The sequence below is a fragment of the Rhinolophus sinicus genome, chromosome 5 (genome assembly GCF_057876585.1).
Source record: "Rhinolophus sinicus isolate RSI-liver-muscle chromosome 5, RSI-T2T, whole genome shotgun sequence".
In the NCBI taxonomy this organism is placed as follows: Eukaryota; Metazoa; Chordata; class Mammalia; order Chiroptera; family Rhinolophidae; genus Rhinolophus; species Rhinolophus sinicus.
Window position 1 is genome coordinate 27,260,722 of NC_142505.1, and position 26,718 is coordinate 27,287,439.

Sequence of the window (26,718 nt, forward strand, 5' to 3'; positions counted from 1 at the left end):
AAATACTGTTGTTCAAATGTCAGGATTATTCTAAGTGCTTAGCTTTATATGAAGAATAGTGATTGGTCAAGTGAACAAATTTTGAATCAGGTATATCAAGTTCAAATCCTAGCTCGTTCATCTATCTTTTAGACCTTGGATATTTTACTTATCCTGTCATCATCTATTCTGATCTCTTAAATGGGGGTAATAATATTGTGAGGATTAAGTCAATGCTTGCAAAATGCTTTCCATAGTTCCTGGAATGTAGTAAGGGGTCAAAAACTATTATTATTATCAAGCGATGTTGACTAATAGTAGCCTATTACTAGAGTTTTTCTGTAGCACAACTAAAAGGCATGGGATTTTTATAGTGCTGTAAAATACAACTTAAGTGTTACTATTACATAGAATCTTGAAATAATAGACGATTGAGAATTAGACTCTGATGTATGTACTGAGAAAGCTGGTGAATTGTAAATGATTCATGAACTTAATCTTCATTAGCTGGAAGCAATACTTTCCCTTGACTGCAGCTCAAGGCACCGCTTTCCCTCGCTCCCTCTTTATTTCTTTACTTTTTCTCCTCTACCACCCTCTCGCACTTTGCACTCTCTCTGTGCTCTTTCTCTTAACTTTTACTCATAGCTGGGGCTTGCTCTTATGCTCATTGCTCCACTGTCTGGAATCTGCCATTCTCTTCTTTCATTACCAGTCTCTGCTGGTTCCCTATGCTCTCTAACATGATCCCAGTACTCAGATTATCTCTACCCTCCCATTCTGCCTGCCACTGCTTCCACCCACTTGGTCTCCACGTTCCTTCTCACAACCTTGACTGCTCTCCATATCTCCACTCCCTCTACTTCCCTGACTCTCTCCCTCCCTTTCTTCTTTTCTTTCTTCTAGTCCTCTCTTGTAAAAATATATTTTTCATTTTTTTTGAAAAATTTTAGCATCTATTGCACAATGTAATCCAATACTTTTTAATTGTTTTAAAAAGAACCATATGAGTAAATATATACATATATGTATACACACACAACCTATATATATTAAGATATCTTATATGCATTTAACAATTGGAGGAAAACGAGTATACATTTTTTTTTAATATTTAGAAGAGCTGTAATGGACTATGTAACATGACTGAAATTACCTTCGTTTGCTCATTTTTACAAACATTTCATTAGCCTCTTGAAAAGTCATGGAATACAATCTTTTAAACATTGTCTTTATTTTTTTCTCATAATGAAAGTACTTTGTTTTTTATTATAAAACTACATAATAGTGGACAATTTAAATATGAACACAATGAAGGAAAAGTAAATGTAACTTGAAATCCTATTGACCAGATATAACTACAGTTTATATATTGAACATCTTGCTAACCCCCATCTACTGAGCTACCTATCTTTAGTTAAATGTGATGATATTCTCCATGCTTTTGGGGAACCTACTATATACATTTAAAATTTTTTATTTAAAATAATATGTCAAGGACACCATTCAATAACAATAAATATATATATATCTACAATCTCTCTTAAATGTGCTTAATCATTACTAAGGTAATAGATATTTCTTTTATAAAATGCAAGCTACATACAAATATATAAAATATAAAGAAAATTTCTCACAGTTCCCAGTCTTCCATAGATGATACTTTCATAGATGTTTTTCTTTGGTCATTCATATATGAGTATATATATGTTTTGCTCCCCGCTGTATTTTTTTCTATTTGCTTCCCCCCATTGTATGAAATATCTTGGTTGTCTTTTCATGTATCAATATTGTATTTTTCAGTATTACAAAAATATATTGTTTATATATCCTTGTGAATGTGATTTATTTCCTTAGGATACATTTCTAGATTTCTGAGCATTTGAAATTTTCACTCTTAGAGTCAAACCGTCCACCTGAAGAGCTGCCCCAGTTTGTCCTCACACCCACAGTGTATGAGAATTTCCATTTTCCCACATCCTCCCCAGTATTAAGATGTGCCAATCTTCTTTATTTTTACTTAACCGAGAGACAAATTATGATTTCACATAGTTGTTTTTATTTACATTATTTGGGTTACTAGTAATGCTGAATATATTTTCTCCATTATTCCTTCACCTTTTAGCTGATCTCTAGTTTCAGTCTTACTTTCTTATCTAGAAATAGAAAACTAATACCACATCATGACTTGAAAAGAAAAAATTACACTATTAGATCTTAAACATATAAAGACCTCCCTATTAGGTTCTCAGCCCTCAATCACCCTTTGAATGTTTCTAATGTGAGTTAAATGATTTTAGTGAAATGTAAAGGTTACCATGTTCTGATGGTCTCACCAAATCTCAGTGAGAGCAAGTACAAAAGATCAGTCTCTCAGATCTTAGCATAGCGGAAAAGGCTGCTGTGGTCCCAAAGCATTGCCGTTCCTCCCCATTCGGCAGGATTTCTGTAACATTAATTGGACTTGCATTTTTCATCATTCATACTTGTCTTTCTCCTCCATCATTTCCCTACTCACTTTCTAGGTTTTTAACCAAGAAACTCTTGTCCCACCAGTCTCCCACCTCACATGGGAGAATGCTTCTATCATCTGTAGCCAAATCTGTGCGGTTCCCTGCATTGTTACAGTGTCATTCTTTGTTCCACTCTCATTTTCAGTGTCAATGAGAACATAATGTGCTTCCTTCCAGGCAAGGTTATTTGTGTTGCTTAAGTCCGAAGTCTTCACTTTTTTTCCCACATAGGAGAAGCAAAGAACCGAAAGTATAACCCATCAAGTTTCCATAGGTTTAATCTGTATGGGGTTCCAACACCACATTTTAATGATGGACGCAACATGGCAAAATCTTTATATTGGCTCCATGAACTACAAATGTAAGTTTAATTATATTGTGCCCTGGGGCAAGGGTTAGATGTTTGACATACAGACTTAAAGAAAAATTGATTTTTTTAAATTTATTTTTTGAAGAGGTAATGTATTGACATTGTTCAAATATAAAATTCTTGGAAAAAGATATACAGCAATATGTCTTCCAAATTGTCAAGTTTCCCCAGAGATAATCATAATACTGTTTTATGTGTGTGTCTGTGTGCAGTGCATGTATCATTCTAAAGTTACTTTGTGCCTTTACAAGCAAATATAAAGACATATATGCATGTTTTTAATCTATGGGATCAACCCTGTTTATGTTTCTTAAAAATGATGGGCTTTCAAGTATCTACAAAGATGTCATATATAATCGAGCTGTCATTTATCATTCAGCTTTAACAGTTACTTGGGCACCTGAGTATCTGACTTAACTCTTATAAACTATGACCTTTTTACACCCTCATTCTGTATATGACTGCTTACCTAGGAAACTAAATTAAGATTCCTCAGTTTTTCATTACCTGTGTTATATTTTATATCTAAGCCAACACTTAAACAGCGGGACATTACTCATAAAAATTCATATTACCTACTATGCTTAAAAACTCAGAAGATTGGAAATACTGCTTTAGTAGGTTGAATAGTGGCCCTCAAAAGATATGTCCAGATAATTCCCAGAACCTATAAATGTTACCTCATGTGGGAAAAGGGTCTTTGTAAATGTAATTAAATTAAGGGTCTTGAGATGAAGAGATCATTCTGGATGGGCCCTAAATCCAATGACAAGCGTCCTTATAAGGGAAAGGCACAGGAAGATTTGAGACTGAAGGGAAGACACATAGAGTAGAAGGTAAAGTGAAGATGGGGGAGGGGATTGGAATGATGCTGCCTCAAGCTAAGGAAGGCCAAGAATGCTGCAGCCTCCAGTGTTGCAAGAAGCACTGAACACATTCTCCCCTAGAAACTTTGGAGAGAATGTGGCCTTGCTGACACCTTGATTTCAGACTTCTGGACTCCAGAAGGGTAAGAGGATACATTTCTATTATATTAAGCCACCAATTTGTGGTAATTTGTTACATCAACCACAGGAAACTAATATACTGGGCACACATTTCTACACATCAGTGGTGGGAAGGGATTTGTTTTGTCCTCTGCTGTCTTTGAAGGAGACACTGGGCCTCCAGTTTCCAGGCTCCAGCATGCACACCAAGTTTTCATTCCCACAGGATGCAACCCAACTTGCCTCACTCAGTTGCCTCTCTGGTCTGTGTGATAAGAACAGCTCCCAGTTATAGAGGCAAAGGGCTAAATATTTTATATTTTATTACTTTAATCCTACCAACAACTCCACGAGGCAGGTGTACTATAATTTTTATCCTTTCCATTTTACAGATGAAGAAACTGAGGCACAGAGTGGTTAAATCATTTGCCCAAGATCGTGTAGCTAAGTAGTATTACGGGTAGGAAAGAAACCCAGGTAGTGTGTGGCTCAAGAGGCTGGCCTGCCACTATACCAGGTTTATAGGCACTACATTCTCTGATTACAGGCCTGAAATAATGATTTCCATCCCTCTTCCACTCCTTTATTATATGAATTTCTGATACTTGAATTATTCAAAACAACTATGGTAAAACACAAACACAAAATAAGTTCTGACAATATTATAGTAAACCCAAATGAGATAATTTTCTTTCAGGTATAGAAGAAAAGCTCATATAACAAATATTCATTAATTTATCATTATTGTGGTTATACCACACACAAAAGAAAACATGAAGAAATGACTTAAATATTTATGCACTATTGCTATTTATAATTAAATGTAATATAGAAATTGATACTCAAAGGAAAATGACAAATATGTTTAATTATGAAACTTAGAAATATAAACCTGTTATCAGTTTATAAAAGATATGAAATTAACAGCTGCGTGGACATATTTATCAATGATTTGGGATAGTCATAGATAAATACACTGAGTAAACCTAAAACTAGTACATTGTTATGTGTTAATCATATCTGAATAAAAATCCACTGAATTTATAAAAGCAGGCAATATGCAAGGGTATGTTTCTCTCCAACGTGTCTGGACCTCCAAGGAGTCACTTATGGAAGTGTTTTATTTGATCATACTTTTTGTGTTTTGAAACTTAATTGGGAAATTACTGCTAAAATAATAGAGAGAGCATTTATACCTTTGGTTTGTTGGGTTTTAAAAAGAACTCACTACTTAATTTTTCGGTGTGATTTCTATTACAAACTTGGAGTTAAGCATGTTTGTTTATAGTTTAAAGCACCTCACTTTTATATGCTCTATTTTAACATAAATTTGGTTTACTCTTTTAAGGGGTATTTTCCTGTGTAAAACTCTCTCTGTCTATATTCTGTTTATGACTTTTGGTTTGAAGAAGCAGAATCTTCAAACAGTAGGCATGTGTGCGTCCGCATGCAAGTTTATGTATGAATGAAAAAAATTCACTGGGCCACAAAGGACTTTATTCTGAGTTGGTTAGTGAATGCTGTGCGGTTGTATAATGACGTTACAGTTACCGATATTCTAACATACATGGCCACTCATGTACTTCCTGATTCTCTCAGATACATAATCCAGGCATTATTAGATTGAAAAGAGTAGGCTCCATGATTTTTCTTTTTTAACTTTAATTTATTCAAGTGTGTTTTTCCAGGACCCATCAGCTCCAAGTAGTTGTTTCAATCTAGTTGTGGAGGGTGCAGCTCACAGTGGCCCATGTGGGGATCGAACCGGCAACCTTGTTGTTAAGAGCACTGCGCTCTAACCAACTGAGCTAACTGGCCACCCTAGGCTCCATGATTTATAATCCTTACCCTTACTTAATCATTCTTCCATGTTCTTAATTATGTCCTTTGGAGCTGGTAATTTTAGATTGTTCACTTTGTTCAAATTGTGACCTGTAAACTGCCACTGGTTTATTCTGACCTTACCCATATTGTTCTTTTTATTTCTCCTTTTTGAAAACTAATGGAAAGTAAAAGAAGAAATGAGAGATGAATTACTTTGTATTTCATCTTTTGTTTCTCCACAGAGTGTCACTCTTCTCCAGAAATTTATTCAGCTTGCGATTTCGGTAGTACAGGAAATAGTTTTAAAAGCAAATGCAGTTTAAGAATTTTATGTTCATTGTTTTCAGTCTTAGCAAAACAATAGAGAATTTATTAATTTTAGTGTTATTAAATAGTAGTGTTGTAATTTTACAGTTCTCAAAAGAAATCTTATTCATTTAATCACAATGATAGAAGTAACACAATTATATTACAGAAAATTAGCAAAATAAAATCACCCATAATCCTGTCACTTTAATGCAACCATTATTTTCTGTTTAATGTATTTCTTTCTAGTGTGGCTTCCTGTGTAGATTTTTGCATAGCTTTAATCAGAGTGCAATCCTATTTTATATCCTTTTTCACTTAACATAAAATAATTTTATATTGCTGTGTATTTTTAATAACCAACATTTAAAATGCAAGCAGTGTATTGTTGTTAATGTGACATAATATAAGCATCCTTCATGATTGAACATTTAAATTCTTTTCTTTTTTCCATTATAGTCAATGAGGCTACAAACATTTTTATAAATATAATTTTTTCATGTTTTTAATTGCTATGTGCATTATCTTTTTATGATTGGTTCCCAGATATTGATAAAAGGTAATGAACATTCGCATGCTTTTTGGATCATATTACCACATTTTTTCCAAAAGGATTCTAGCAATTTGCACAAGTGTTTTACCATACTTTTTGCCAACATTAGATATTTTGTCTCGCTCTCTCTGTCTCTCTCTATATATTTGCTTATGTACTATGTTAAAAGTGGCACTTTGTTTTTTTGTTTGATTACTAGAGACATTATAATTTCTCCGTATGTTTGCTTACTAGATGCGAATTATTTGTTTGTATCACTTACTTATTTGATGCTTCATTTTCTTTTAGCAATTTGAAAAGTTAGACTTATAATAATTATATTAGCAATTTGGTTTTGTTTACTGAAAAACATATTTGAGTCCGCTTATCTTATTCTTTAATTAGAATTTTGTATTCTGTTGCAAACTTATCTTTGTAGTAGAATATAAATGATAGTAGAATGAGCACATCAAACTTTCTTTCTGCTGAGGGGAGGAGCGGCAAGAGCAGCACCATGGTAACTCAACAGAAGACCCTTGAAGACTCTGTGGGATTTGTAAATCTCCCAAATCAAGTCTACAGAAAATCAATGAAGAGAGGGTTTGAATTCATACTTGTGGTTGCTGATGAATCTGGGCTGGGAAAATCAATTCATTGTTCCTCACAGATTTGTATTCTCCAGAGTATCTAGGGCCTTGCTATAGAATAATAATAATAATTAAAAAAAAACTGTACAGGTGGAAAAATCCAAAGTTTTAATCAAAGGAGGTAGTGTTCACTTTCTGCTCTACAACTGCATTTCTGTATTTTTAAAATTTATTTCGTATTGCAAAAATTTCACATAACAAACAATGTGATATTTATAAAAATGATTTCTTTTGATCATAGAATTCGTTTGAAACTGGATTTATTTTTTGATAGCCCAAATGATACTATGACATTTTTTACCATATGTATATTTGGCAGCAAGAATATTTTAGGTAATAGAGATAACCTGACAATTTTCTAATTTTGTAGGAGAAGAGGAGCTAAGGTTGTATCTAAGAGAGTTGATGATTTCAAAGAAAAGTTTCAACATAAACTTGGAAGAGTTTTAGATCCGTAAGTTAATGATTAACTTTGAATTGACAGTCTTTGGACTGAATTTAAAAAGTACTTTTGTGGTAAATGTTGGTTTGTGTTCTATTAGATCCTATTTATTAAATAAGAAAGTCATTCTTCTGTGTTTATCAGACAACTGTATTAATTTCTTTAGACCTTGGGGTTCCAGAAAAGTGCTGAGTCCTTCAAGATGGAGAAGGCATTTGGCGAAGAAGTGGGGAATTTTGTGTAAAGCTTTATTTTTGGGCTATCGGAAATTTAACTTACTGTATTGCATTTTTCTCTTTCCCTTCTCTCTCTGTCTCCCTGTATATACCTCTGTAATTCTGCTTTGAACATGTTTTTTTTTTTTCTTTTTAAGTCCAGGCTACTAAAAGCCAATGAAAGCATTCAGCCATTGTTAATTTAAGTAGAAGATTAGACAAAGGTCTGTTGGAGGATTTCTGTTTGATCTTCATAGTTTGGTTATAGGAGAAAATATAGGCTATTAAAAACATATGGCAAGCATATTTTAAATTCCAGGGATGCCATGTGGTGGGTGTTTTAACTAAACAATTTGTTTTCTTTGATAGCATTGCAGAAACAATGACTGTTCCCCCAGACCACACATTTGGAGCTTGTCTGCATCCTGAGGATTATGGTAAATATACAAACGTTCTCCTTAAAAAGTAACAACAACAAAACCCCCACAAAGTTATACAGTTAAGTTCACTCACAGTCTCCTTCTCTCAAAACTTCTAATTTTAGAGACTTAAAAAATCATATGAACATTAATGAGAAAAATTACATAAATAAAGAAAAAATGTTTTCATATTATGTTTGAAATAGTTACAGTTTAAAGCCCTTGTAATGAATACCTTCAGTGTAGTTAAGGCTCAGAATTTTATTTAGAAAATAAATGTGGCCTGTACTAAACCAGTCAAAGTGAAGTGAAGCAGCCTTTTAATGAATTCAGATGTTGTAGTACTAGGCCCTTGCTATTCAAAATGTGGTCTGCATGCTGGCAGTGTTGGCATCCCCTGCAAGCTTCTTAGAAATGCAGAATCTCAGGCTCTACTCCAGACCTACTGAATCAGAAACTGCATTTTTTTTTTTTTAGAAACTACATTTTAATATTTCCAGATGAATTGTAGGCACATTCAAGTTTGAGAAAGACTTGTACGCTACAATCATAAAATTAAGAGCCACTCTCTTCCTACCAGCCAATCGATCTATAAAGTAGCAGAAATCAATCTCTAAAAAAATAAATCTATAAAGTAGCAGAAGAAACTTAGCAGGGTTTTGTCTTTATTTCTAAGCACTCTATACATCAGCCCTTCAAAGGGAAAACTATGCTAAAGCTTGTCAAGATTGGGCTGTATATCAGTGGTTTTCAAAAAATACAGTCTGCAGTCGACCTGCATTAAAGTCACCCAGGGAGTTTATTAAACATGCAGGTTTCTGGGATCCATGCCCAGATAGTCTGACTCAGTAGGTTTATGTACACTAAAGTTTTAGAACCACAACTGAAAATGTTTTAGCAAAAGTGCACTCACTGACAAAAGTAAATATTTATTTTTATGTGAGCTTATGCAACACAGTGTTTTGGAGCATCATTAATTGCCACATGAGGGAGATTGTATTTTGTTCTGTTTTTAGGCGAACTGTTATATGTTTGATGGACACCTATTTATCTTGGAGACTCTTTATACCTGTAGAAGTGTGTAAGGGATGATTTAGGAAACCAAGCAATCAGCTGAAAAACAAGCAGGTAATCATGGTAAACTCTGCCTACTTGAGGGCAGGCTTCAGGTGGCAGGTGCTTTGTCTTGCTGTCTGTTGGGTCCTCAGGATCTAGAGCACAGCACATTTTCCACGAGTATTTATAGAATGAATCAGTGAATCCAACGCATAGTTTGTAATTTGACAATTGACAACATCGACAAGTTTCCTGGTAGTTGATCAATGCTATCCTTATAAATTGAATGATAAGATAGTGTTATAAAATGAAAAGCAGGGACCACTGACATTAATAATTTAAAAATATGTCAGTACCAGCTTTTGTGCTGCATAGTGTAACTGAAAGGGGACTGTGTATCTTCTCTGGACTTTTTCTGGAGCTCATGGATAGACACAGATTAACTAGGTTCTAGCCTTTTGTGACTGCTATATTAATGAATAGCATTTATTCCATGCAAAGCTCCAGGGTCTGCCTGCTTCTGGGAACATGCTGGTTTCTTTACTGGGTCTGGATTTCTCCCTTACCCTTACTTAGGGAAACAAAGGCAGCTTTACAAAAAATGCCTCATCTATAGGGCCTGGAGTCATTGGTAAAGATGCCTCCAGGAAGAGTGCAAAGGCTGTGCTCAGCTACCAGAATGCACCAGGGCAAAGGTAGCATGGAAGAGAGTCCAGGGCAGGTGGACAGTGGTGCATGGTGGGAATTGTTTGCAGGCAGAGTACAACTGAGGAAGCTGTTCATCTTTTCTGACTGCCATGTTGTGGTAGCTAGGTTATGGGTCTGTCTTAGGCCAGAGCTTGTACTCATGATTTTATCTCTTGGAGATGACTCTCAAGTAACCACAAGTAATTTGACATGAGCTTCATAAACTGGTTCAGGGCCAGGCCCAAAGAAGGTATCAATATATGTCTCACTCACCAGACAGTTAAACCTGCTGGGGTCGTGGTGGGAAATCCAGATAGAGTTGGAAAAACAACTCTCAATGGGTACTTTGGATGTTAATGGAGAGGAAAGGCCTCTGTAGATAAAAAAAAAAAAAAAAAAAAAAAAAGCAACCAAGAGGCATCTTATGGAAAAATGAGGACCTCCTTTGCACAGAATAGTTACCCAAAAGGTTTATATCTGGGGAAGGAGTATGGAGGAGGAAAGGCAGCCATGCTTATTTGTCAAAAATCACCCCTAACCATCTTGATTTCCTCTCCCAGAGCCTCACTTGTGTTTTGCCCACTTTAGGATGGTCTGATGGTATCTGACCCCATTTCAGGTGGCCTTGGTCTGAGGCACTTGCCCACTTCCTGGAACCAGCATTAGTTGTGGGTTTCTCATCCATACTCAGGGTCTATCCTTAGAACAAGACTTATCAGAGTGTGCATGATTAACTCCTGATTTTATAAAAAATTTAGAGGTGCTATGAATACCTATTAAAAGAGATCCTTGACAGAACCTAATGTAGGGCATTTTACAGAGTAGATGTAAATATGTTCCCTTGAACTGCAACCAATGTTGTGATTTAAATTAATGCATCCAGAGTATCACAGCCAACCAACAGCATGACCTTGCTCCAAGAAAGCAGGAAGGGAGTGGTATAGGTCAGAGGAAAATGAACAGAAGCACCTATTTTTGTAAATAGTTTTACATGCTCATTTGGTTTAAGTATTGTCTGTGGATGCTTTTGTACTATAAATGCACAGTGGTGCATCAGAGACTGACATGCACCCAGCCACCATATCTGAGGCAGCATGGTCAACTCTCGTCCAATTTCTGTCAACATTAACATCCAAAGAATATTTTCCAAAAGAGACTGGCAAGGGATGGGTTTATAGGCAGTGTGTGTGTTTGTATTTTCTTTGTGTCATAATTCAAGGAAGTTCCTTTAAGCCATGAACGGTAAATGAAGGCAATGGCCTGGACTGGGGGGATGTAACAGGTGGATTGGAGAGGGCATTGCTTCCAGATAACTGAGGGGGTTGTGGGTCAGGACTCTGGATTAATGGAGCTGTGGATGGGATGGTGGTGCCGGTAGTGGTACAATAGGAAGCCGGGCTGAGAAATGGGGACTTATCTACAGACTGAAGGTAGACTGGAAACTTGTACTAGGAAGGAGTAGGGAATTTGAGACCAGTTTTTACAATGGCTCCCAGAGGTTTGGTCAACTCCGAGGCACATAGAGTAGCTCCCACGTGGAATCGGCCCCAGCTTACCAGGATCCTCGGCATTGTAGACAAATGTCTGCTAAGAGGTGGTCAGGCCTTCACTGTCTTAGGAAAGGACTTGACAGCTGAGGGGGACTGATGATTCCCCCACAAATTTATTTTTTCAAAATTTTTCTCCCTGAGCCAGAAGCATCACATGAAACAGAAGTATTGATTTTTATCAATCACTTTATATACTTTTTTATATACAAGATTTTCTTTCATGCTGAGTAATAATATTGGAGTTAGGTATGAGATTTTTCATTCACAGAAGTTGTTAGATCTCTCACTTTCTCTCTTTTGGGATGAGAATACTATTGACAAACTTTAAGTTCACATAAAAGACTTTTTGCCTCTCTTCATTAGGAGCTGGTGACCTCATCTATAACAGACTTCCGGGTGAATATCTTCGAGGCAAGGATCGGCAGCGAGGCCTGGTTGCAGCAGTTCGGCATCACTTGAAGAAAGTTAACTACGAAAACTTTGACACTTTGCTGGCAGCCTTCAGGCACTATGACAAGGCCAGTATCTGCAGAGCCTTTTGCTCTGTGCATGGGCTTACACACAGTGGCAGGTGGTGTAGATCAGGTGACAGCCAACTATGGCCTGTGAGTCAAATCCAGGTACCACCTATTTTTGTAAATAGTTTTACATGCCCATTTGGTTTAAGTATTGTCTGTGGATGCTTTTTCACTATAAATACACAGTGGTGCATCAGAGACTGAATGGCCTACAAAACCTAAAATATTTACTTTTTGGCCATTGACAGAAAGAAGTGTGCTGTCCCTGGCAGTAGAACAGTGATTGTTAAAGTGTTGTTCTTGTACCACCATCAGTATCACTTGAGAACGTGTTTAAAATGCACGTTGTAATGCCCACCCCAGACCTACTGAATTAGGAACTCAGGGTTGGGTCCTAGCAATTGTGTTTTACCAAATCCTTCAAGTGATTCTGATGCACATTCAAATGTGAGAACTCCTATTGTAGATTATTAAACTGTAGTGTGCTGGGAGCAAGTGGAGGGGAGCACTGTGGATCCCTGGGGATGACTCCTGAGGTAGAGACAATTTATACCTAAATCTGAATATGTACACACAGACTGTCAGTCTAAGTCCAAGTCAAGCTGAGAATGTTCCTCCCCTGGGGGAGCAGGGAAAATTACTGAGAATTATTTAATGCTGATGCAGTTTTGAGAAGGCAAGATCATTCAATTTTCAAGCTACTCTAAATTTCATCCTTTGATAAAGTCAGATCAATCTAGAGCTGCATACTTACCTCACAGCATTTGAGGCCATCACAGGATTGCTTTTACCAAGCTGCATCACCTTTAGGTTACGCTAAGGAGCACCATTATGCAAATGGCTTGTGCAACATGGCACTTTGTTTTTGTTAGCATGCCCATGAGGCTGTTATTTATTTTTGTCACATGCATACTGTTTGTAAGGAAACCTAGTCTTTCTCCAGGAGATCACTGTGCTTCCTCTATGTATCTGGTTTGTTTTTGCATCATTGACAGCGTCAGTTTTATACTGATTGTGCATACTTTTTTGACTTGGCTGCCAGGAAGCTCAGAGTCAGTTCAATGAAACACATCTAGTTTGTGAACATGATCTTATAGCATACATTTTGATTTTTTTATTTAGGATTCATCATAATTTTTTCCATCCTCATATTCTCTTTGCCCTGATTTCCTCACTTTTGGGGATTCTGTTTAATTGTACTTATTTTTCTAGGCAGCCTCAGAACCATTTTAGAATGAGATTAAAATAAATACAGCTTATAAATAAATCTGGGATGATGCGATGCATAATGATCTTGATATGAGAAGAAAAAGAACAATAATTTTAGTTTATCTCAAAAAGAAAATATAATGTTCCTTCCTCTCCTCCAATGTTGAGTACAGCTTTGAAAAAGTTACACTTCACATTTTTTATCTTAAAAAAAATCTTGGTCACTCATTGGCTAATTTATTTTATTTGTTTTTAGATTAGGGCATGTATACCTGTGTTGTACTAATGAGTAAAAGTGGGTTAATATTCTCATTTAAGTTTGTATTAATTATGTAGAGATATACACCAGTAAGTCATCAATTACATTACCCACAAAGTTGTGTTTAAAGAAAATGTAAGTACTCAACTGTTTGTCTGTTTTTAGTAGAGACCAATTGCTATTTATGAGTAATTTAAAAAGTGATTTTTCATTATTAAAATATGTAAGCTAAAAATAAGTACATTTTATACTTTACTCAAATCTAAGTGTCTTACAAAGATGATACCCAGGGAAATTTACATAGCAGTGGGATGAATGAGAAAACCTACGTAATATATAATTCTCTGCTTTAAAAAAAATTCATTTTAAATGTAATTATAAGCAAGACGATCGTCTTAATAGCTGTTGATTATCTTAGTGAACCACCAGGCACATTCCTTATTATAAATTAAATTAAGCAGAGAGAAAATTACTGAGAATTATTTAATGCTGATGTACCTTTTAAATAGTAAACTTTTAGTATGTACAATGTAGTTTCCAGTATCCTTGAGGAACTTTTTTGCTGAGAGGGTAATAACATGTGGGTCCTCCTTGGACAGCTGTAGGATAATTTTTGATTATTTGAATCTTATATTGTTGAATGTCCATTTTTAACTTAATGGAAAAATAATACAAAACAAATAAACTATGATTTCCTAAATGAGTCTTCTTGGCCTGAGGATTAAGTCTGTTATTTATTGAACACTCACAATACATGAAACATTATTCCATATAATGTGTAGATTTTCTATTTAGGGAACTTAAAATCTAGAGGCAAAAAAAAATATATCATGTGCCAGAATGGTCCCCGCAGAGTCCCAAATTTGCCAAGTAAGTCTACATAATTCCCACTCCTTATATTCTAATTATTATCCAGGAAACAGCTGAGATGGGGTGACTCATTTTGGGGGACAGCTTCATGGACGAACCAAAGTGCTTTACTAAGATGTGAGCAGGAGCTGGTAAGGAAGGTAGACAGTTGTGGAGAAGGCTAATCCAAAGCTCAGTTCTACTGGATGGCCGCGGATGGTTGGGGCAAGAACGGTTCACAGAATTCCTTGCCTAACAGCGCATTGTTGAGTAGCTTGTGCTATAAGGCACACCATGGTCAGACTGAAAATGGTCCAGAAAGCAAAACACATGACTCAGGTTACTTTCCTGGGCCATACTGTTGTAACTGGAGCTGGTTGATTGGACTGCAGTAGCAATTCTGTAACTTGCAAATGTGTCCGCAGTGGTGAGGCCCCACCAATAGCTCTGAAAAGGAACAAAGGTTTGATGTAGTCTGTCTGCCAGGAGCAAGGGGGCAATGCCTTGTGTGTGATGTGTCCTCTCCCACCATGAGACAAATGGGCCAATTTTTGATAGGTGTCATAGTTTGGCACGCAGTGGTAGACTCTGCATCAGAAACATTGAGTGCTTTACTTTGTGCCCTGTCTATAATGGTGGGTGTGTTGCCATGTCCGGTTAAAAGATGGCAGCAGTGGTGGCAATCTGAATGGTTCAGGCCCAATCAGAAGCTTAATTCCAGTTATTCTCATCAGAGAATACACCCTTACCATGGTCATCTATATGAATTATCCAGATGGCTCAGTCAGTAGTCAAGATATGTTTCCGTAGTTTTCATACTCCAAAAGAAGTGTCTGTAATCTTCCAGTCTGTAGCTTTCCAAGTGACAAACCAAATAGGCAAACCATTGGCAGCAATCCAAGAGTCAATAAAACTATAACAGGTTTATCAAGGGGAGGATTGGCCAGAGCCATGAGAATAACCCTGGGTTCTGCCCACCGTGTAAAGTGACTGTCTATTTTTGGTCCTTCATAGCTCTCTGAGGTTTAAAGCCATAGCAGCCCAGTGAAGGCCATGGGTTTCAGGTTAGTGTACGAGGCCCAGGCAATTAGGGGAGCCTCTGTGAACTGAGGGTCCCATTGAGCCCAGTGGCTTTGCTTTACGTGGCAAAGGTGAATAAAATTTTCCCCAAAAGGGTTGCTGCCCCTTTTCATGTAAAACATGTTACTAGTGCCGGGCAGGCTGCCTTCTTGAATATACCATTATAATCTCACAAATGAGGCTTGTTAAGCCCTTTCTACCAGAGTCCAAGTTGGCTCACCTCAAGATGCTTATCAGACTGGATGTCACAAGGCCTCCATGGGTCAATTGTTCAGTTTAAACAAGAACTCCGTAACTGACTAATAGCCACTTTTCAAAAGGTGTCTACCTGGTGATTGAGTTAGGGGGGCAGTGAGTCTTAAACCTCCAGGGGGCACCTGCAAATGGAGGTTGCCTCTGTTTTCCAGAGGCTGTAAGTGACAAAATGATTCATCATGGAGACGTCGCTCGAAGGGGTTATTAGGGCTGTGTCTCCTCAAAGCTCCTAGCAGTTCTCTACATATGGCTTTCTTGATCATAAGTGTCCCCTGGCACTTAAGGACATTCACAATACAGGCCTGTAAAGTGTCAATACCAATGATTCATTTAGCAGTGGACGCCACAGAAGTACCTTCTCCATTTCAGACAAACCCTATCCAGCTCCACTAGCTGCATCCATACCTCCCCTACCCCTGCAGACTGAGTAGGATGATGAATTTGGCACACATACCCAAAGAAGCCATAAAAAGTTCCAGTCTCCCTTCCTCTGAAGTCCCACAGTGCACTTGGACCAATGCATGTGGCCTTTGATCTTCCTCAGGGACGGGGAGACATTAGTCCCACATCTAGTCATCATCTTTGAACCGCTGAGGTTGGGGTATGTGGGAGGGAGACATCAAGGGTGCAGAGGGAGAGAGTGGCTTTGCACCTGGTGAGCTAGAAACATTTACTTTGAATTTTGTCTGGTATGGTGGTGGCGTGCAGCCCAAAGAAATAAACCACAAAAGTTTTCAGTCCACACAAAGCCCTATTTCAGGCAGCAAAGTCATCGTTTATTGACGCCATCTATTTCAGTTGTGAAGACCTGTTGATTTAACACCCACAGCCCCCATTGCTTTGTAGCTAGGGCTGTGGAGTGTGCATTTGCAGTTGACTTGGGCTTGCAGCAGAGGCTTTTATAAAGGAGTCTACTTTAATCCAGGGTATTTGTAGCTGCCTTGTCAAGATAACATATTTTAAATTCTCAATCTATTTCAATGTGAGGGTTAGGGACATTTTCCAGGCCTACGGATCTGACTGCAGGAATTTATCTAGAATTCATTGGGTCAGCTTTCATTCTCCAGTGATCACTTTTCATCAGCACTGTAGATCCAGTCCTGGGCCTAAGAGCTGAATAGTCAATGAGGCATTTATGGTTTCCTTTGGGAGTCAGTCTGTCTTAGAGCAGTTGCTCTGAGAGGGCCAAAGCTCCCTGATAGCAGCTGGAACCCACTGTAAAAACACTCAGATCTCTTACTATCATCTCATAATGGATTTAAGGTCGGCTTGATAGACTGCAGGAGGGGCTGAGTGGTAAGGCATCCCAAGCTCTTGCCATTCTTAACAAGCATTATGTGCTCTGTCCCCTCATCTCCCAAGTGATCAAACCCGTTTCTGCCCAGAGCCTTCATAAATTTCCGTCCTGTCACACTTAGTGTAGGTGCTCCTGTTTTTAACTGTTGTCTTAAAGGGAGTGGCAACTTACCCTTCTCCCCCTTCCAGGATGAATCTTAGGGCTAATTGTTACAATGGGGGCCAACCGGCAAACTGGTAGCAGGTCCCTCTTGCCCATATGAGTAATGACAACACACAGGCAACTGTCTTTGAACCTACCTCCCTATTCTTGGCCAGCAGCTCCTTCCCCAGTTTCTCCTCCTTACCAGGCAATGAAGTTGAGGACCAGTTACCATGGCCCAGGTGGAACACCAGACCGCTTTGAAAGTATGGAACATCGCAGAAGCTGTCAAAGTTACACAACACTGGTCACGTGAAATGTCAACCACGAATCATGGTCACAGCTGCTCTACCACAATATGAACAGCACAATTTAAAGAAAAAAAAAATGGTTCAAATAGAATGAACAAAGATTTTGAACCACACCCTGCTCCAATCAGGGTTGAAATTACTGTGCATGTATCAGGTTGACACCATGAGGACCAATCTCACTTAATAGTTGACTCCTCTGACGTGAAAAATAAGACACATTCTTTGAATTGATGCGACATTATTCTTAAACAAAATAATAGATGTTGCATACCCTGCTTTCCATGACACGGCTCACTTTTTTTTTTTTTTTTTTTAATTTCATGTCTAACAGAAGGGAGATGGGGTGATAGCTAAAGCTGAGCTTCGGGAAGCTTGTGACCAGGCCAACCTGCATGTAGATGAGAAGCTCCTGGACCAGCTATTTGACTATTGTGATGTGGATAATGATGGGCTGATTAACTACCTAGAATTTGCCAATTTTCTTAACTGGAAAGATAAAATGCCTCTTAAAGAGTATGAAGAGAGGGTCATCATTAAAGGTATTTAATTTTTGAAAATTTGCAAAATTCTTAAATGGACTTTTATACTATTTTCATTTTTCTAGGAGTACATGTCTTCTTACTTCAATATTATATATTTTAAAATGTGCACATATATGCCTATTTATTTGCTTGTTTATGCATAGACTGTCTGTAGAAAGATAGGAAAGAATTTGGTAACATTTGTTGTTTCTGGGGAGAGGGAACTGAGAGATAGGGTATCAGCAAAACTCCCTTTTCTTTTTCTGTCTTTTTATATCTTCGATTTTGGAACCATGTATTACTCATTCAGGAGAAAAAAAATTAAAAATAACACAATTTACACAGAAATCCAAAATATGAAAGATAGTTCCTCAGAAAGTTGTGTGAAAACCATTGTCTTCGAGTAATTAGCTCCCTTCCTCTAGGGAAATTCACTAGTAAAATAGAATTTTACATAGGAAAATTTGATTTTTAAATTTAGTAAAAAGGAAAAACATAATTGTTACCTTTATTCAAATATTTTTATGTTTACGTATTAGATTCCTGTATCACTAATCATATATAGATATACATACATACCTATCTGTATGTGTGTATGCATATATTTTAAACAGCCTAAATCATAGCAAATGTACCATTTTTATTTGTTTTTTTTTTAAATTTAACTTTCACATTTCTATGGAATGAAGAGATGCTTTTATGTTTTCTTTAAACTTCATTGTTTGTTCCCTCATGCTGATGTATTATGAATTACTAAACCATTTCCTCATTCTTTGAAATTTAGGTTATATCTAGACATTTTTAAAGTAATATGGGTAACGCTATAACGATTATTATCTCTCAAAAAGCTTTCTGTTTCTAATTATATCTCATTTCTTATGAATGTTATTATTATCCCAGAAGTAACTCTCTTTACATATTTTCATTTTGCTTTTCTAAATGATTTTACCAATTTGCAGCTTCATCAGCCAAGGCTGTGATAAGGTTTTACTCCAACTGTGTTACCATTGAGTGTTATTTCAAACATTCTTGTAATTTAGTTGGTATATAATGATGCATCATTTGCTTTAATTTTCAAATCTTGATTATTAGGGAGGATTGACTATTTAAAAAGGTTGTTTGCATTTTTGTTCCTCTTGGAATATCTCTCTTCTAAAAAGTAAAGATACTACTGTTTTTATTTTTATTCGTCGGTCATGCCTTTCTGCAAGGCCAAAACCAAATTTGGGGCTTTTATTGATGATGTGACACTTTCCAAGTTTGTGGGACAGCCTTGCTAGTCTAGCTACTGGGAAAACGGGAGACTCTTTTCTACTTAATGAAGTGTTTTTTTTATAGAAAACAACTCTACCCCGATCTTCTCAAAAATAAAGAAGGGGGTGGTTTTTCCTTCTTGGCACAGCTCATGTAGGAGTGGGGTAAATGCAGACGCCTGTTTTTAAACCAGGCAGTTCTTTTTATTGTTCCTGGTTTTGGGGTCCTGACTTCATCAACCATTTTTAATGGAGTTCTTGAGGTTTATCATCTTCTAAGATAGTGACCAGTGGGTCAGAAGGACTCAGGAATTTTTTTTATATCAAATTCTATCTTACTGTTGACTTCTGGAGGAAAGGGTGTGTCCTCTAAGACAGTGGCTTTCAAACCGTTTTCTGAGGAACTGTTTTTCATACTTTGAATAGATTTCTGCTTTTTGGGGGGAGGGGGCACGAGGAGGGGATTAGAGGATCTGAAACACTGGGCCTGTATGCTTTCAAGGTAACAGTTGGCATGTGCTGAATGGAGGTGGTGCAGACTTTAGAGAGGCATGGCATGCCTTTCTGATTTGCCGGGATTCCCACCCCACTCTAATACTGGGGCACCATTTGCCTTTACAACCCTTACTTGGGGTTTCCCAGAAGGTAAGACTTCTAGAGCTTGAAAGACCACTGCGCCCCCTGATGTTATCTGTGGAATTACCAGCTCTGTGAAAAAGAATGTGTCAGGAATTGAGTGAAATTTCAGAATTATCTCAGCAAAGTGAATCTGCAAAAGAGCTCAGAGTCATGCAATTTCAGTGCTACCTCAGGGTTTTCTTTTAAGCACTGATTTGAAGGGAGTTATTTATATTCCTGAGCTCACAGTTGATTTCTCATCCTTTCTCAAAATGTTACAATAAATGGGGCTCCCCCGCCATGGTCAGGTATGTGTGGAATTTACAACTCTAAATGTATCTTTTCCTGTATCTCTCTAGGGCGCAGTACTGGGGACAACTCTGGTAATCCTGTAGTTCAAGTTCAATATGAAAATAAGCTCTAATTTAAAAACGAGGAAAGAAAAAAAAAATAGGTTCTATGTTTTCATTTGGTCTTTCAGATTTAAAAGTTTTAATCTAAAGAGAGTAGAGTAGCGAAAAGAAATATTCGACAGGATTCCGGTTTCTTGCTATGTGACATTGGCCTGAACTTGCTCTTCCACAGTAGGGTGCTGGTATCTGTGGAGGGTTTACACTAGTTCAGTCTCAGTTCCCACCAGCAAGAAGGGACTAAATGGGAAAACTGATTTTGTTGCAAAGCTGCAAGTACCAGGTAACAACTTCTTCCTGTACTTTTTCCTCCTTTCCCTCTTTGCCTTAAAGGTAGAAAACCAGATTGTGCAAACACTGCTGAGGCTACTGCTGAAGAATCTGAACCAACTCTCCTAATAAAGCCTGAAGATATTGTCTTAAAAGAACCAGGGAGGTCAGAAAAGACTCTCCGGACACTTTTGAGGCCAAGCGATAAAGTTTCTAATCACTATAAGACAACGTCTTCTGAGATCAGTGCGGTTGTAGGAGCTGTTCCTTCTATGTGTGAGTATGTCACATTATTTGTTGAATTTTAAAAGGATCAGCAAACGTGGAAGCGAAGCGTCCTTTTTGTCCTTGCATTATCTCCAGCCTCTGTCTTTATTAGGCTGTAAGTTTCTCAAACCCTAGGACCTTTTATTTAATTCTGTATCTAAGCACTCAAGGTGGGGTCTCAGTAACTGTAGGCTGAACTGAACTATCGTTCATGATGACCAAGTAAAGTGATTTTCTCTATATTAAGAAAATCGAAAGCATCATGGATCAGAACAGTGGATAGTGTACATGGTAGTAATTCAGACTTCACCAAGCTTTAGGAGACTTTTAAACCACATGATGCTTCACTACAAACAGATTTGCCTTCAGATTTTTGAAGAGCTCTTACAAAACAATTTTCAATATCTTCATTCTCCATCTATTATTAGTTTGTGAGGGCTGCCGTAACAAGTACCACCAATTGGTTGGCTTACGCAGAAATCTATTGTCTCCCAGTTCTGGAGGTTAGAAGTCTGAGATCAAACTGCTGGCAGGGTCGGTTCCTTCTGAGGACCGTGAAGGAGCGTCTGTTCCAGGCTCCTCTCTTAGCTTCTGGTGGTTTCCTGCTAATCTCTGTGCTCCTTGGCCTCTGCTGCATCACCCTGATCTCTGCCTTCATCTTTACAGGGTGTTCTCCTGGGTGAGTGTCTCCTGTGTGGCCAAATGTCCCCTTTTTATAAGGACCCCAGTCATATTGGTTAGCGGCCTACTCCAGTATGATCTTAACTTAATTATGTATATCTGCAATGGCCCTATTTCCTAGTACATTCTAGGTACTAGGGGTTAGGATTTTAACATGTGAATCTGGGGATGATGCAGTTCAACCAATACACCCCATCTTGATATCAAGCATGATGAATACTGGTTATTTAGGAAGACTATTTTATGTACGTCAAGGTCATTTCCTTGGATTAAGGACATGATTAAGGATTTACATAGTTTTCATAACTGGATTTTGTAGACATGCTGTATACATTCTAGTGGAATGCGATCTTGCTATGTTTAGTGCTGTCCAATAGAAATATACTTGGAGTCATACGTGTATATATTTAAAAAATTTTAGTAACCACATTAAGAAAAAGAAACAGGTGAAATTAATTTTAATAGTATATAAACTTTCTATATAATATGTATCTCCAAAATATTATCATTTCAACAAATAATCTGTATAAAATGATTAATTAAATATTTCACTTTTTGGGGGTACAAAAAATCTCTGAAATTCAGTGTGTGTTTTACACTTGCAGTTCATCTCAATTTCGGCTGGCCACATTTCAAGTGCTCAATAGCCACACATGGCTGGTGGATACTTTGTACAGCTAGTTATAGAATGTCTGTTTTCCTCCCTCACTGATATCCTAGGTTATCCCATCTGTGGTGTTCCAACCATTCGGTCTGATATTCCTGCCCCCAGAATTCGCCGCATCAGTGATAGAACTAATTATGGTGAAGAGGGCAATGCCTATTCATTACTACATCCTACCATCTTTGGCCAGAAAGGAGTGTATGAAAGAGACTTCTTCAAGACCAGATCAAAAAAAGAGGTACAACATATTGTTTCAAAAGGATTGGAAGAAATCTCAACTTTACATAAACATGGGAATGTTTACTTACCAGTAACTACTTAATTTTAGACATTTTAAAACTTGAGCTTTCATTTTAGTCATCAAAAGTCATCAGAATCCACCAATATAGGATTCTTGAGGACAAAGTTCAATTTGATTGTGACATTTTGGTACAATTCTTAAATTCTTAAAGTAGAATTTACTCTGTGATGGGAAGCATTACTTTCATGTCATATATTCTCCATGACCTCAGTATAAAAATAAAAACGTTTTCCTAAGACACTCAACACTGTTCTGACTTGAGAAAAAGCAAAAAGGATCAATCTCTTCCTTGGGTAAGTATCTTTGGGTCTTGGGTCCCCAGAACCAAAGAGTAAGCATGAATAGGGTCACTCTGCCACCCTCCTTATGTACTGCTGTCATAAGTCTCAGATTATGTGCAACAAGCAGTGATTTAAAACATTCTGTCCTATACCATGTGTCAGCCCATGTACCTTGATGCTTTTTTTGCCCCTAAGAAAACATGGTCCTCACATCCCAGGTGATTTTCTTCTTAGATGGGTTATCAAGCACGTGCAGCCAGTTAGCCCCTGCTGTTCTGAGAGCCAAGCATTAATAGCAGCGCTGGGTCAGAACAGTCTGTCTAGGTCTAGGGAGCAACTGCTTCTTCAGAACTTTCATATCTGGAGCTGGAAATGCTATGAATAGACAGATGATGCTTTCTGGGATTTCAAATGAAGGGTTGATAGCTTGAAACTTACTAAATACAAATTTAATTAATAACAGATTCCTTCCAACGATTCATTCTGCTGGGGGGGGGGGGGAGGGGAAGAAAGAAACTCAGAGGATGATGCCTGCTGGCTGGTCCCAAAGAAGGAACCCAGGATACCCCCCAGGGGGTCAGAGAAGAGACAGTCCCAGACAGAGTTTTCACTTCCCTCAGTCACTCCCAAGGGCCTGTGAAATAGAAGCTCAGGGTTGCCCCGCCTCGCCAAAAATCCCCCCAAATCTCCTGTTTGTTTCATGATGCCTAAAATTCTTTTACTAGGAAGTCATCCTTTATCTTGCAATTCTAGATAAATAGTAAGAACCCAAAGGCCTAGTTGGAGTAATAATGCTAACTTGAGATGGATATGGGTTTCTGTAAAAATATTATATTAGCTAATCAAGACATGACTCTGGATGCTGCTGGACCAGGGGAGGAATGCCTCCTGAGGAGTGGGAAAGGAAGCAAAGGAGGAGCAGCTCTGGGGTGCCCAAGACGGACTCGGACCACTTCCTGAGTCCGCTCCACAGGGACATTCTTTACCTGCCACTGAGTGGGGGAATAGCAGCTATGCACAGGGACGTTAGGTGTTTTTGCTGTAAACCACAGCTGCTGGCAGTGCTGTTCTTCTGAATTTCAAGTGTATTTGATTATACTAATTTCCCACAAGGGCATATCATTTCTAGGGGATCTTTTAATTGTTAAGATTCTGTTTCCTAGATGTATTCTACAACTGTTCTGTTTCTTTGGCTTTTCTATTCACTGTCTAACCTTTCTTTCATTTCCTCTTTTCTTCTTCTATATGCTTCATAGTAAATGTTTTTCCTCTTAGCTTTAGTTTCATTTTTTCCCCCCAAATCTTTTATTCCTTCTGCTCATTCACCACTAGTCCTTATCTTTCCTTTCTTATACTTTTCCTGGGACAGGAGAAGCATATTTCCCCTCATCTCTTTTAATAATTATCACTGCAGAGAGATTATTAGTAACCAAAATTTGCTGGTTTTCAATATGCTCAGATTTTCGCCTGCACAATCTCTCTGGCAGTTGCACACCTACAACTGTAGTTAAAGTTTACATCATTTTATAACTAGAGACTTTTTTCAAGTGTCCCTATTTTAAAGAAGAGAAACCAACATGGAAAGGGTTTATGTGACATTCGTAGGTCATAGTAATAAGAAGTAACTGAGATGGAACTCAAATGCAGCAAGAATTCTATCTTCAACTCTCTGTTTGAATTTGGTTGCCTCCCTTTAAAATAACCAGAAACACTTACAGTTGAAAGTAATTTTATATATTGGCTAGTACAGTTGAACACCCTCATATTCGCATTAACAAAATTATGCCTGAAATGAAAGTACTGGATTTTGACATTTGCTCATTACATGTAATGAGCACACACACACACACACACACACACACACACACGCACACACACACACACACACACACACACAGCCCTCCCTCACACACACACCTGTTTTGGGATAAATATCCATAGTCTTAGATGTTCCAAACATATTTTAAAAATTCAAATTTATGAATGTATAAATCTTGGTCTGACTTTCAATGTTTTTTTTTTTTTTTCTTCCCCTAGATTGCAGAGATATTATGTAACATTGGTGTCAAGCTTTCTGAGGAAGAATTTGAAAACGTGTGGAAACTTGCATCAGAAAAGCATCACAGAGGAGAAGTTTGTGTTGAGAACATTAGAAATGTTCTAGATGAGCTACAACATGCAGACCGGATCAAGTGTAAAACAACCGCGTGATGTTTTTGGAGTTCATTCATTCAAATAAAAGAATTGTTAAATCTGTGTTCATCTAAAATATTCAGTCCATTCTGATTTTAGCTATTACGTTATAATTCAGCAGTCACTGTGGTAGGACTCATATGCCTGTATATGTTGATAATAAATTAGATTTTGGATCTAAAAATGTATTGTTTTTTATAAAGCACCAAAGAACTTGATGGGCTCTTGGAGAGTTAACCTTTAATCTCATCAAAGGCATAGTTTGGAATGATATTAGAAGTTTGTAATGTTTAGTATGCCTAAGAAGTCATTCTAAATTGTTGGTTGTCTGAAATTCAAAGTCTGGTTTGTGATGCCAGGTTCACAGAATTTTGTCTTCCACATTTTGTTGATTTTCTCTTTAGGCATCACTATGACAACCTAAGCTTAGCGGGCTTTTAGTCTCTATGAGCATCTGAGGAAAACAAACTTAATCACAAGGTGCAGGATTTAGAGAGCAAAAACTTGAGTTCCAACAATGACATAATGGCCATTCACTTTTCATATCTTTCTGTGGACAGAAGAGCATATGTAGAATATGCTGAAGAATCTGAAGAGGACACAGCTGACCCACCATTCGATGTAGTTTTAGAGAGTTATTAGTAGCAAATTGTACTGAATCATTCCTTCCCTCATGCCTTGTATATTTGGTATACAAATACGATGCCGGCATGGATGAGGTATGGATGGTGGGAGTGTGTGATCCCAGCACAGCGGGAGCTTTGTCTAAAGCTTAAAAGAGTACCGGTGTGGGTTACATTTGAAACTGAAGCTTTATCAGAAATATAACTTGATTGATTGCATGAGAAATAATGTGTCCTCTACAAATATTTCTCTGTGATAGACCTTGACTATTTGTTGTCTATTAGTGTGAGAAATTATTGTTTCACTTTGATATTGTGGTTACATTGTAGTCTATCATTACTTTACAAAAAAGAGAGACCTAACGTTTAAAAAGTTGCTTTCCCCAATCTCTAGAAAAATTAATTTTATAATACACTTATTTATAGGTAATTTATGTTAAAAATTTAGCTTTCCATTTTGAAATAATTTCAGACCTACAGAAGATTTGCAAAGGTAGTTCGGGCAGTTCTACAGTGGTGTGCCGGAGCCTGCTCTTAACAGTTCACTCCAGTCAATTGTGAGCATTTTTTTCCATTCCTATTTACAGTGAATATAGTGAAACCAACTGTAGTGAGAGTATTTACACTAAGGAAACCAACAAATACTATAGATCAGGGATTCTCTCTCCCCCCACCAAAAAGAGCCAGTTGTTAAAAATTTATGTCTATATCCATCTATCTACCTACCTACCTATGGTACCTACGTATTATCCATCTATTTATCTATTGACAAAGACAGACACTTGACCAAACTTTAATTAAGCTCCTTTGAGCCCTTTTCTCAACTAGGAATTGACCTTGGGCTTCTATGTCCATCCTCACTGAGTCTGCATTGCCCAGTTTTAGCAAAAATACTCCTAAGTCAAGAGAGAATCCTCCCACCCTTGATATCTGACTACCCTCCATATCTGATCAAATTGCTCATCCCTCATATTTGATGTATAAAAGCTTGGCCTGCCTTTAGCAAGAACTCCTGTTAAGTCAGTTTATCAAGAATTCCCCCTATTCTCGAAGTCTCCTTTTAATAATTTTCCATGCTTTGACCTTCCCTAACCTGATCATTGGCTATAAATCCCCACTATACCTTGTTGTATTCAGAATTAAGTCCAGTTCAATAGTAGGTCTCTTCCCCTATTCAAGAACTATTCTTGA

At 37.5% G+C, this 26,718-nt stretch overlaps 1 protein-coding gene across 1 annotated transcript in view; it reads left to right on the top strand.

Annotated features, from left to right (window-relative positions):
* EFHB (EF-hand domain family member B) overlaps positions 1-25,088 on the top strand; it is a 39,695-nt gene extending 14,607 nt beyond the window's left edge. Inside the window, exons 6-13 of the mRNA XM_019726019.3 lie at positions 2,724-2,853; positions 7,528-7,611; positions 8,184-8,251; positions 11,890-12,044; positions 17,777-17,984; positions 20,581-20,793; positions 22,186-22,367; positions 24,749-25,088. Of these exons, the coding sequence (XP_019581578.3) occupies positions 2,724-2,853; positions 7,528-7,611; positions 8,184-8,251; positions 11,890-12,044; positions 17,777-17,984; positions 20,581-20,793; positions 22,186-22,367; positions 24,749-24,922 (1,214 nt within the window). The 3' untranslated portion in view covers positions 24,923-25,088. The remainder of the gene's footprint in view (positions 1-2,723; positions 2,854-7,527; positions 7,612-8,183; positions 8,252-11,889; positions 12,045-17,776; positions 17,985-20,580; positions 20,794-22,185; positions 22,368-24,748) is intronic.
* The last annotated feature ends 1,630 nt before the right edge of the window (positions 25,089-26,718 follow it).